The sequence below is a fragment of the Labrus mixtus genome, chromosome 17 (genome assembly GCF_963584025.1).
Source record: "Labrus mixtus chromosome 17, fLabMix1.1, whole genome shotgun sequence".
Taxonomy (NCBI): domain Eukaryota; kingdom Metazoa; phylum Chordata; class Actinopteri; order Labriformes; family Labridae; genus Labrus; species Labrus mixtus.
The window spans coordinates 22,568,240-22,581,620 of record NC_083628.1 but is presented as its reverse complement, the minus strand read 5'-3'; the positions used below and the strand labels follow the sequence as shown (position 1 = coordinate 22,581,620).

Sequence of the window (13,381 nt, the reverse complement as noted above, 5' to 3'; positions counted from 1 at the left end):
AGTTAGATGTGTTTTTGCATTGAGACAGAAGCAGACTTTAGGCTGACATTAAGATTAACTGGTCACAAGACTTTATTTAGATTCAGGAACTGGATCATATGATCGTAGCTTGTAAGAACTTTTCTGATGTGTCATCTTGGTTCACTAACTGATCAGTGTCGCTCTCACAATAATGTCAGGGGACAATGAGAGCTGATCATGTGCTCCTTTAGAAATCATTGATAGAACTACAAAGACAGAAACCACTGTGTGCCTGTCCAACATTTTAGAAGTATTCATTACTAAAAGACGCCTTTCTACGCTTTAGGGACAAAGTATTTCTATGACTAATTCTTATTATGATACATTTTCATATCACTTTAAAAAAAAAAAAAATATATCAACATATCATCTTGAACAAAAATCGAGAACACAGTTGATGAACGAGCTTTATTCATCCATGTTTTTCTTTGATATAATTCAGGAAGAAAAAGAGCCAGAAGAGGACAATAAAGAAGCAGAAGCATGGTGGTAGTCAGTGGTCCTCCACTTTAATTAACAGCTCTAATGTTTGAATCTAAAGTGGACTACTCAGATGTGCCGTTGAGGGAGTGATGAGGCGATTTCACAACAGGGAAGTGACTCCTCAAATGAGCAGGAATTGAAAATGTTTCATCAGCGTTTAAAATGACACTGCAGCTTTAGTCGGTCCACTAGAGATGTACAGTAACGGAGTCTAACTAATCTATCCGCTAGAATGAGTGACGCTGGGGACAAAATAATGTGTAATTAATTTCACGATGCTCGTTTTTCTGGATTTCTAAACAGGAAGTGATCAGTTTGTACTCACAGAGGAGGTTCAATGACAAGGTGACTTGATTTGTACAAATTTCAATAAAAATGGAGATGTTAAAATATTGTTTGAACTGTATTTATGTATATAAATATTACACTCTACCCTTCCATACATGAATTAACCACATGGTGTTTTTGTATACAGACTTTTAATATTTCTTCTCCCTCTTAGAAAAAGGACACTTCCTCTTTTCCTCAGGCCTCTCCCCTTGTTTTCTGTTCCTGGTCAGATATTTGTGTGAAGTCTTTATTTTAAACATGGGCACCTCAAGAGTCTCCTTTTGGTGGGAAAGCTGAACATGCATCAAAGTTTGTCAACACCGAAATACAATTTAAGAATGATCGTCTCAGATTTCCCTGAACATTGTAGCACGTTAAGGATGTCTCTACAGGAAACTTCCTGCCAAATGAAGCTCCTTTAATATAAACACTTACCAAATATCTCCCAGGTAACTGTGGTTTAAGCCTAATATTTATTTACACACTGCTACAGTACAGAGTTCATTATCTTCTTTTTATCATGAGTCAGTGCTGGATTCACAGAACACCTGCGTCTTCTTTATTTACAGACAAAATAACCAAATGTTTCCCACAGAATAATTTCATCTTATTGTCTTTGTTTTTTTTCTGGTTAAATCTTTACACATAAGGATGTAGGAGTTCTGTAAAATTCAACTAGTCTGTTCACTTTGTATTAAGTTAGAAAAAATGAAGTTACAGTTATATTCAGAATCAACATTTAGAATCTCGCTCGTAATTACAAGTTCATCAACATCCTCAAGTTAAACTCTGGTTGATTGCAGATCTTGACCTTTGACCCACAGGTAAAGAGTGGAAAAAAAGTGTAATTTCATTTTATTTTTTTGCATGGTAGTGAGTGAAGTGAGCTCAATGATCAGATCACAATGAAAGTATAAAAGATTCCTGTCAGGTTGAGTATGTAGTTTTGAAACATAAAGGCCACTTGTACAGAAAAGTATTAGGTCAACACACTTCATATCTTTAAAATTACAAAAATAGAAACCAGTATTTCTAAAAAATAAATGTGAAAATGAGCGATGCATCTCCCCATGCAACATTTAAAGGTTGACTGTAGCGCCCCCTGCTGCTCAGGAAGAGGAATGCATTCACCTGTAGTAAAGTTAAAGGCACAATCCGTCATTTATTCAACTGTGTTGATGTGAGAAATCATTTCAAAATAAAGGCCTTGTTTTTTGTTGTTTATGTTTACAGACGGAGCTTATGTAAACATAATACAATACAATTAAAACATGAATAACTTAAAAAAAATGTGATTATGACTTTAAATCCCCGGATCCTTGTGACAAAGCAGTGAAGTGATAAGTTGAATACAGTGACATACAACATCAGAGAGAAGCTTTCTTTAAGATTGAATAACTTGCATATAGAGAAACCTATCACCACAAAAATAGTCTAGTAAAGGTGGTTAGAGTGTGCAATATGAACAACAATAAAGAGAAGGCAACACTTAAATAAAGTCCTTATCCATTCCACTTCTCTCCCACTACATGGGACGCACCCTCTGCTGTTTTTTACATATCCTCCTGCTGTTTCAGAGTTCTGTTCAGAGGATCGTCTTCCTACGCTACCATCACCTCCACTTCTACTGGGTCGATGATTTTGTCCTCTCTGTTCAGACCGTTAGTGAGTGGCTGAGGCTCACCTTCATCCAGACCCTCATTGGTTGGTGACTGGAAGCCGCTGTCGCCGTGTGAGCTCAAGTCCGTTGCTGACACTGGCTTCGGCGACGACTCACTCCCTTCACTGTCGTCTTCCTGCGCCGCCGTCTCTATTTCCTCGATGGCGTTCTCGATGGCCGTTTCCTCCTGATGCTCCGGATCGGCTTTCTTCTTCGTGCTTCCTTTCAGATGCTGGAGAAGTGACTGCGTGGACGACTTGTCGCGCGGGGACTTCCTGGGGACGTCCTCCACTACGGTGGTCACGTGTGTCACGTCCTCCTGCACCCCGTCCTCCATGGTGATGGTGCTGATGGTCGGCTCGGTCCCGTCGGCCTCTTCGCTCACGTTCTCCTCTGACTCGGGAACAGGAACCACCATCTCCACCACCGGGTTGATCAGGTCTCTGATCTCGTTCACGCTGTCTGGAGACTTGGGATCATCAAGTGGGCCGAAGACATCCTCCTCTTCCTCCTCCTCTTCCCCCTCCTCCTCCTCCTTCTCATCCTCATCATCCTCTTTGGCCTCAGACACATCAGCATCCTCTTCTGGGATAAGATCCACCCCTGGGACCTCCAGGCAGGACTCGTAGGCTAGAGGAACCCCATCCAGCTGGATCATGGACACCACCTGCCTGCGTCTGCTCACAGAGCCTCCTCCGTCAATCTTACCACCACCTTCAGGTCCCTCTATCTCATCAACCCCAAATTTGGCGGCCCAGTCCACCTGAGAGTCTTCTCCGAGGAGGACCATGTTGGGGTCGCTGTTGCTCAGAATGATGCTGTCCCTGTAGAGGTTGTGTCTCCTCTGGACAGCGGCCTCCTTCACAGCTAAAGAGGAAGACAAGAAAATCAATCATCAGTTTGTTAGACGATGGTGAAATACACTTTGCTCACTTTTTATTTTTTTTTAGTCCTCACCCATCATAATGTCCTTAGAGACAGACTGCAGCACCACCTCCTCGAACATGTTTTCAACCAGCAGGAAACGGGAGAAGTCCTCAAAGATGAGCTCTTTAAAGCGAGGCAGCTCCTGCAGATGAGATGAGGTGAATAAAGTTCAATCAGTGAGTTGATTTCCCTGCACAACATTATCAAATTAGTGTATTTATATATCCTGATCCATCTTGTAGGCATACGTCCCTTTTGCTAAGTGCTCACTTGTGTTTTTTTAGTGGTGTAAAGTCACACTCATCCACTGGCAAGGATGTAGCTAACTGAAGGAGGAAGAGCAGCTGGACTACAGTGCCTTTTACTATTGTGTTTTTACTGTTGTGTCTTATTTGTGCTGCCACAAAAAAGAGCTGTTTAACTGCATTGTGTTGTTTTATAATCATGACAATTAAGATCTATTTTTTTATTCTAAGTAGAATAAAATTGACATTTCTGGGGGGTTGATTATTATGTAAAATAAGTCAGAAGCAGAAGTTGAAAACGCTAATGACACGTTTTCTTGCTCTATGTTTGTTCATTTGTTACATTTTCTTTGTTGCAACATAAAAACACTCTTTCTGATTGCATTTTGGGTGATATGGATTTCTTATAATTTTTTCTTGGACCAAATAGATCTGTGAATGAGGTCTGTTAGAGACAAGGCTCGAGCAAACAAAGGCAAAGGTTGGGCGGTGGTCCGGTGTGGGACAGGCCTAATGGGTGTCTACATACAGTAAGTCACTGTTTCTACTCATGGCTTTGCATAGAGCAGCCGTTCAGTACAGTCACTCTTATGAATAATCTAATGATCATGTAATACTGTAATGCGTCGATTCCAAGTGTTTACACTCCAAGACTGTTGAACAACCTTCCAGAGGGTCTGAGAGGAGCAGTCTGGCTTTAATATAGTGCTTTTTAGTTTTATGGCTATAATGTATTTATTTTTATCTTACTACAAGCTTCGATGTTTCTTTTGTGTATTCATTTTATTATCTTATTGCTTTTATGTCTGGTCTTTTAATACTTTTTTTTCCATCCTTTTATTGTTATTTTATTAAATTCTTATTGGTGTGCATTAGTCTCTCAATGATTTTACAAACTACTTTTTCATCAATCACTTTTTCAGTGATATATAAATAAAGTTTGATTAATTGATTAATTGATTAATTGATTGATTGAAGTGAGGTGATGTGTGGCTGTGTTTGGTGCTACTCACAGATGAGAAGGATGGTGACAGCTGCTGCAGCATGTACGGGATGATGATCTGCAGGAGAGCCTCTCTGAAGAACTTCTTTCTCACTGTGCTGCTGTCATAATCGTATTTCTGACAGGGGAAGAGAACAGAAACACATTCAGGCCTTAAGGTGAATTCACTCTTTCATTTCAACACGTCACTTCTCCCTACTTAATTATTAAAGATAATACATTTTCTGGATCATTCTTTACAAAAAGGACCTCAGTTTGTTTACACTTTTTGTTCAAAGTTTCTGTGTATTCAGATCAAAATGAGCTACAAATCATTATACCAATCATCTATCCTACTTTGACCAACTTCACCATGTCCTTCAATCTTTTAAGTGGTTTTTCTTTACCTTGAGAACTCTCTCTTGGCATCGCTGGATGGTCTTGCACATGTCATCATCCCCCTGAGCCTCCAAAGACTGATTCAGCAGTTGCTCAAAGGTGTACACTGCGTTGTCCATTTGCTGTCAAACAAATATATTAAGTTTTATTTCATACAGAAGCAGAAGAAAACAACTGATGTTGGATGTGAAAGTAAACAACAGCTGGGCCTCAGATTATTTATTGTTACAGATTGTGATACTCATTTTGTCCAGCAGGTGTAAGTAGAGATTTCACCACAGGCAGGACCACATCAGAAGGTGTTTTCATGCATTTTGACAAGGCTTGTGTACATGTTGATTTTTGTGTTATGTAAGAGAAACCTCTTGTTGAGCCTTACCTCCCTCATGATGATCTGAGCCCTGCTGACAAACACAGAGGGGTTGGAGACATCGAATCTCTGCTGCAGCCCCTCCAGATTGAGCTGCTCCATATTTTCATAGCAGCTTTGCATCTTCACCGGGTGGAAGGCGAGCATGGACAGCCTCTCCATGTGCTGATTGAAGGACAATAGAGAAGGAGGATAACGGGGGATCAAGTTGGTGCAAGTTTTATACAAAACAGAGTAAAAGCTAAGGACACTCCCTGACTTCTAATAAGGATCACATACAGCCAAGAATTCAACAACACACTGCCTCTTATGTTCTCTCATAATCTTTTGATTATATGGCCTCAGACAAAATCCTGAACTGAAGTTAACCCTAACCCCCAATTCATCAATCTTTGGATTTGTTCCTGTTGACGTGTATCTCTGTGACACAATTTATCTGGAAAAAAGGCCAACAATCTTTGTGAAAATGGCTTGTGTAGTATTGTTGTTGTTGTTGTTGTTTTTGCAGCCAATGCTGCAAGTAACAGATTTAGGTTAAAGCTCCTTTGAGGAACTTCTGTTTTGTGTGATTTTGTCGCCCCCCTGTGGATAAAGTGGTGTACAACAATATATCCTGCTATCTTTTAACTGTCACATGCATCACTCAATGTGTGTAAAATGTTAAAAAAACAAAAGGCTGTTTCTTTAGCATGCTGTAAATCGTAAAGCTTGTATAGAAATAAAAACTCTTGTTGTTGATGGACGTGTTTTGCTTTTTGTTATTCGCTTTGACCTTTATCATAAAACAGCTAATGACGACTTGTGTTACTTTGAACACCTATAATATAGGTCTACATATGATGTATAAATGTACAGAACAGAAGAGTTTAAGAAATATCTGAAATGTAAAAAACATGACTCACATCTCCAAGTTTCTCTTTGTCCCCTCCGTTTATCGAGTTCTTGCTGATCTCCACCAGCTCCCTGAAGAAAACATCCCGGACCTCGGAGAAACCTCGGCTGGTGGGGTCCATCAGGGCCTCCAAGATGGAGCTGATGTAGGGCTGGACATTTGACCGTAGGGTTTTCTCTGCTTTGGGCAACACCAGAGCTGCACGCCAGCATTGACATGTGGAGGATGACATAAAAAAGTGAGAAAAATACCGATACAGATGTTGTTGGGGAGTCAGTCAAAGTACGAGGGACCACAAAGGCCTGGCTCTGATGAACTCTTCAAATATTTGATCACAATAAGCTTAAGTGTATTGTTTACTACCAGGTTGAAATGTTTGGTATGTTTGCGATGACAATTTTGTTCCTTCAGTGGAAGCCCTGTAAGATACACCCAATTGCACAGAACATGATCTAATTTCATCTAAAAAGAGGCCGACAAAATACATTCCCCAGCCTGGATTACGTCTCAGATTTCTGCATTTCTCTCACGTTACATGTATTTGCATAATTCTGTGCAGCTGATTTGAGCCTCTTGAGCCTTATCTGTGGGATAAAGTCAGAAACAGCTTTGTACAGCACAGGTGAGGGAATGCAGTCCTACCACTTTAGCTCAATGAGACACAACATACATGAAAATATGAGCAGCTTGTGCCAAGACATCTTTTGAATAGAAAGCTGACAGGCTCAAAGGTAATCAATCAGAATGAACAGGTGATAGGGGAAAAACAAACATGCTGAATTCATACTGTGAGGAGAACATGCAGAGTGTAAAAACAGAGGTGTGAAATGATGATATTAGAGGGAAGTTAATCTACAGAGGAAGTTTAAAAATTTAAAAATAGAAACACTTGTCAGTAACTTGAGACGTGTGGCGTTATTCAGTGACCAGGTCAATCTACTTAATGTGCCAATAACCCCTGAACCAGAGAACCCATGGCTTCATCTCAATGAGGTAGACAATGAGGAGTGTACTTGAGTTCTTGACGATCATATTACGTCGAGCACAAAGTGAAGCAAGTCCTTTTGTATTCTATCTTGTTCAAGTGCAAAGCCTCTTTTTCATTTCTTACTTCCTTTACATTGCTAAAAGTACAATCTGTGGAACATATTCCTTTGAGTAGAAACTCACTCTCTCACAACACTTCTTTCTGGAGCCTTGTTACTTTTTATAAGTCAATGATTTTCCAAGATCAAACACAGTTTTCAGTTGTTATTTATGAAGCATATCTGCCCTGTAAGCTTTGCTCTGGGTATTTTGAGTGTGTAAGTGTAACCACATCTATATCTCCTGATTTAAACTGGGTACATTTCCATGATGGTACACCAATGTCTGTCTACTTCACAATGAGCCATAGTCAAATGCTTCATACTCCTTATATGGAAAAAGTTCACTTTTAAGCCACTTTTTATCTGCAGGATTGATGTAGAATAATATCTGACTGCATGTTGTGGAAAATGCAAAAGTTGAGATTAAATTATTTGTGGTATTGTGACGGAAAAACACATTGTGCAAAAAGTCATGATGGACTGTCTGTGTCTGTTATTTGTATCAAACTGATTATGACTGGATGAAAACTATTCACTGTGCTGTTGAAGCAGAAAAGAAACATGACAGAAAGATTATTGGGCGTAGATCTTGGGTCACCTCGGATCTTGTTGCTGACATGTTCTTTAGACGTGATGATCTGGTCCATATCGGTTCGCAGTCTGGCGTCCAGTTGAAACCTCTGGGACTCACAGGTATCAACCATTGCATCATACCGGCCGGTGGTCTGAGTTAAGACCTGCCTGTACACTGCATCAGAGATCTGGGGAGAGAGTCACTCGTCAAAATTATTGGTTTGGACTTGTTTGAGGGTCTCCTGTGTTCATACAGCATGACTGCAGTGCACTGACTGTACAGTATGACAGGAACTCACCAACATCCAGTTCCTCTGCCTCTGCTGCATCTTCCCCTTGAGGCGAGGACCAATCACGTTTCTCAGCTCTGGATGGAGGGTCTCCATCACAAGGTTAGCAAGAATCTGTACACACAAAACATAAAGTATGTATGTTTTAATACACTTTAATATCTATTCAAATATTTATAGTCATTCTTATGTGTATATAATAATTATGAAACAAAAGAGGTCCTACTTTCCCCCTACATTTTGTCTACTATGTATGAGCAGCAGTGTCAGGTACATGTTTTTACCTGTTACAGGATACCTTAGTAACTGTGGCAATGTGCCAATGGGGATTAGTAAAAAACAACCAATATCCTCCACCCAAAGAAAAACAAAAATAACCCTTAAAAAAGCAGACCCTCTTTCCTTTGTGGTTCCATGGATACAGTGGGGCGCTTGAGATGACCCACAGGTGGATACACACAGGAAACCTGGTTTAACTGGCACTGCCCTCTTCTATGACAAACACACATAATACACTCCTGCACCTCTCTGAGCTTTGAACAAAGCCAGACTAAATATTTGATCGAAAATGTTGCTCGGTTATTGACGGCCCTGACAAAAGCGTTTTTTGTAAACGAAAGAATGGAAAAGGCTTTACAAAACAACAGGTATTTCAGCTTGTTTGCCTAAAGCCTGTTTGTCTGGCATCAATACTTTGTAGACAATATGAAAAGAAAAACTGTATTTTTAATCTTTTATATTTCAGCCATCCCTGTTTATATTGTACACCTTTATAACAGTTTCTTCCACTGAAGTCCTGTTATATTTTGCAACTAGTCATCAAAGTATTACATGTTTATGAGCTTGAACTAGAAAATTTGAACTGCTATCATAATAACATGCAAAATCTTCACATTTTATGGTCACTGAGCTTAGATTTATTTGTTTCCTTGCAAACACTAGCATGGTTAGTTTGTGTTTTTTTAGGTGTTCAACTTAAATCTCCCTGACATTATGTAAAACCACACTTATTGTTTTGAAATAGGCAAAATCAATATGAGTGTTTGTGTATTTATTTTGCATTTTTGTTTGTGACTTGCCGCGCCCTATCCTGCTTTAACATCTGATATCTTACAGTGGGTTTTGTCATTTGTGCCTAAGCTTGACAACATAGGCTATCCAAAATTTCAAGCAATAAAAACTAAACTCATTTAACTCCAGAGCATTTTCATTTTCTAAAATCATTATGATGAAGTCTTTTCAAACCAAATAAATAACATTTCTTCAGGAAAAAAAATAAAATAGGCTAGCCTATATGTAGGCCTACCCCTGTAAATGCTCTACTGTAGATGTATGAAAGAAGCTGTTTAATTGGTTAATTGGCTCTGCTAACAGCGGGCGGTCTATTTAAACCGTCGAAGCCCCGCCCACTCGTCTGGTCGACGCTTTCAAACAAAGCTGTGCTAAACTTCTGCTGCACACACTTAATTATCGCCTGATGCTAATTTAGCATTTCATAATACGGCATCCCTTCTAACACACAAACCGAGTTACTCCAGGACCGTTATGTGGAGGAAATAATTAGTAAACTGCAGGTAACTCCAGCTGTTAGCTGTCTCACCTGTGCACTACAAGCTAGCTGCTGCTAGGCTAGCCTATCACCTGCCCTACTGTTGTCTGCCTGAGAGGACTGCTTCATGAGCTTCTCTGAGGTAAGTGTATAAGCAGTTTATTTCATGCTTTGGCTGTATATAGTTTAAGTTTTTCTTATATTTGTTTTCCGTGAGTCTAACTGGCTGTATCCACACATTTGACTTGACGTTGTAGGGGAAGCACAGGTGTTACTAATTACATGAGGTGCAGTGTCAATCACTATTTTATTAACCAGGTAAACTGAGGTGGTGTTAAGTGAGTTTCTGAATCTTATTTTTAATAACATAAAACAATTTGACATACTTTGTAACCCCATTAACTCGGTTTCTCATAACAAAAAGACGGTAGCCTACCTTCCTTATTAGTCTTACTTCTTCAGAGAGAAAAACAAACATGTTTTTTTTATTGTTTTTCTTCACAGTTAGCAAATTCTTAGATGTAAACACTAAACAGGTGCAACCACACCAAGGTGTCTGTTAAAAGTTGGCTACATTTGGTTAAAGAGTGAATTTCAACAAATGTAAATGTTTAATGAAGATGTGCTTCTACATGATAGTTATTCACTTTTTAATATATGGCTGGTCAGTATATGATTCAATAGGGGAAACATCGTTTAAACCAGAAAACTGAATTCAAAATTAAATATTTGTTGTATGAGTAAGCTGCATTTAAAGGATATATTTTGAATTGTTGTGCTAGTAAAAACATGGGTAATAATATCTGAAAAATAATGAAGTCTATAGTGTCCCAAAAATCTGTGATGTATCAGGGAGACATGGCATGACCCTCAAACCTGAAGCCATCTCTAATTTAAAATTTACACATGATTTTACATGTCATAATGTCTTTAATGAAAAAGCCCCACTGTGTTTTAGTCAAACATTTGGCCTTTATTAAATGCATTGTGACAGCTTGTTTCACTATTAGTTGCATTTAAACAGCTGAGCTCTTGTTCTGTGTATGTTCCCATTTGATTTATAAATCTCATATTTGTATAGCCTATAGAACAGATGGTAATCTGCAGTTTATTTATATTTCTCCAGAATAAAAGAAAATAAAACATGGAAGAGTGACAGGTGTTTATTAGTTTCTGAGTACAGCCCTATCCCGGCCTACTATGCACACTATTGGCTGGGACTACTGTTTTGTAATTGGCTAATATTTCTAACCTCAATTGCAATACAATACATTACCTTATTAAGTTTGTACTTTAATCTTCTCTTTTAATATCTCTAATCGTTATTTCACAATTACAGTATCGCACAGCAAGTACAATACCATCCTACTTGGGAGTAAAATACTTTCACAACTTTTACCAAGGTTTAATCTAAAGTGCAGATGTAGAGTACATTATCTAATTTTAATTTGATATAATGTTGATAAAAGATATTGATCATTGTTTTGTACCTGTTGCTGAGTAAACAGTGTAGTTACTGCAAACTAGGAAGAAACCTTTACCGACAGGAAACATGAAGATTAATGAAGTGACTGCTGTAAACACAGAGCCACTATTAAGCACCAACAGGAGTCTGAAAGGGTCCCATTCAGAGGGCAGACCCCTATAAACAGTGTACATGTGTCCTTGTGAAAGCTGGTATGTTGAGGGGTGGGTCTTATTGCTGACAGGCTCTTTGAAGGTCTTGTGTTGGTGCATTCTTGTACTTCAGTGTGAGAAAAGGGTGTGTTCATGATGCAGATGGAGTGTTTTCCTGAGCTATATTCATTTAGAAACCTGGATGTCATCCATCACTGTAGCCTCTCAAAGGTTGACCTATGACCTGAAAGTGAACCTTGGACAGGAACTTAGGAAAGGGTTCTGGAAAAGCTCTTTAAACTGTCACCTGTAGCAAACATGCAGTAATAGGAGGAAAATAATTTCTGTTTCAACCCTACTTCCATGTAGAAAACGTAGCTCAGGTCAGTGGCTGGATCGTGATAAATTAACGTAGACCAAGGAGGTGGTTCCTAATGAGATTTGAATAACCTAAATTAGGTTGTCAAACACTAATACTGCATTCAGGCACTCCTTTTTATTTTCTAATGCCAAACTTGTCAAAGTGTTTCATCAGTTCATAAGCATCAAACAACTAATAGTGTGTAAATACTGCACCAGTGGGAAACAGAGGCATCTTCCATGGCAATGTTTGACTTTAAAGAAATAACAGGTCATGGCCTTTTACATCTGACTGAAGTGATCCAGCCTCTAAACTGGGACACAGCTATGATGTAATGAATCTGTGAGAGGCTGACCTGTGGGGGCTCTCCACACATCATATCCCAGGTTCCATAGTGTCCCTTGGCTTGTCTGTAAAGTCTCACAGTGTCAGTGAAGGCTGGTGTCTGAACCGTGGACTCCTCTGGCAGTCCTGTGTGGGACCAAAAAAAAATCAGATGTTATTGACATAAAAGAACGATGTCTTTATGTTTGGCAACTGCATACTGTATAATCACTGGAAATATGCTGTATTGGATGGAGGCTGTTTTTTGTTGTTTTTTTCTGCAATGCAACATTTCTTTGTGCTGGTTATAGAAAACTCTTCTGCAGTTACTTTAAATATGTTTATTTGGCAGAAGGTGATGAAAAATGTGGGCATTTGATTTCTTTTTTGCAGATTCCCACAATAACAGAGTTTGCAAAGCAGCCGAGTACAATGTATGAGACTGCGTGAATTATAATACTGGCCAGATATTTGTTCAGTTCCAGTTCCTGGAGCGTAGGGAAACACATGCCCCTACAATAGGCCACTGTGTCATCCCTCAAAACAGGAAGACATTGGCCTGCTGGACAGATTTCATGTGGTTTCTATGGTTACTGCCCCTCCCAGCTGACACGACAATAGAAGCAGCTTACAAAGCACCCGGCAAAGTGCGGGTGCTTTTAGGAAGTTGGTTTTTATCATGTGGTTTTGTTAAAGTGATGAAAATACACTCGTTTCAGAGCTGCCTCTGCTGCCCTATGTGAAGGCCACTGAGTGACACTGAGTGCTGAAAGTCAAACAACCAAACAAAAGAGTGTGAACAGGTGAATGGAATAAAACACACACATTATTAACAGTTAGTCCATGAGAGGAGCTCTGTCTTTAAATGGTTTTGTCTTCTTCTGTGGCCACATGGAGTCAGTATTTCTGATGCATGCATGTCTAATTAAAGGATAAGTTTACTGCCAAGCCCTTATTCAGTGGTTTAAGATGGTCAATAATAAAGCAAGACTTTAACAATAAGCATCCACATCAATACCTTTTTAACAAGCTTACACTCCAGCTTTAGCTGTTTCCTGTTCCTTAACACCTTAAGTAAATGTTGCAGTTGTAAGATTTATTTTTGCCATTTTGCTCTGGTGAAATGAATATGAAATCCCCTTCAAGTGGCTACTGTATATGTGAGGAACTTTAATTGAATGTATATTTTAGCACCTGTTGACAAAGCAATGTCCTGTAACATTAGAAAGATCCTCACAATATGTTGGGTCACAATTTGGGGTCAAGATTA

The 13,381-nt window shown here is 39.2% G+C and overlaps 1 protein-coding gene across 1 annotated transcript in view; it reads right to left on the bottom strand.

Annotated features, from left to right (window-relative positions):
- Window positions 1-367: 367 nt before the first annotated feature.
- The window catches only part of niban2a (niban apoptosis regulator 2a), a 34,411-nt gene continuing 21,397 nt past the window's right edge, over window positions 368-13,381 (bottom strand). Inside the window, exons 6-14 of the mRNA XM_061061641.1 lie at window positions 12,143-12,258; window positions 8,270-8,374; window positions 7,996-8,158; window positions 6,320-6,507; window positions 5,427-5,582; window positions 5,056-5,169; window positions 4,680-4,787; window positions 3,452-3,563; window positions 368-3,361 (exon numbers count right to left, since the gene is read on the bottom strand). Of these exons, the coding sequence (XP_060917624.1) occupies window positions 2,436-3,361; window positions 3,452-3,563; window positions 4,680-4,787; window positions 5,056-5,169; window positions 5,427-5,582; window positions 6,320-6,507; window positions 7,996-8,158; window positions 8,270-8,374; window positions 12,143-12,258 (1,988 nt within the window). The 3' untranslated portion in view covers window positions 368-2,435. The remainder of the gene's footprint in view (window positions 3,362-3,451; window positions 3,564-4,679; window positions 4,788-5,055; window positions 5,170-5,426; window positions 5,583-6,319; window positions 6,508-7,995; window positions 8,159-8,269; window positions 8,375-12,142; window positions 12,259-13,381) is intronic.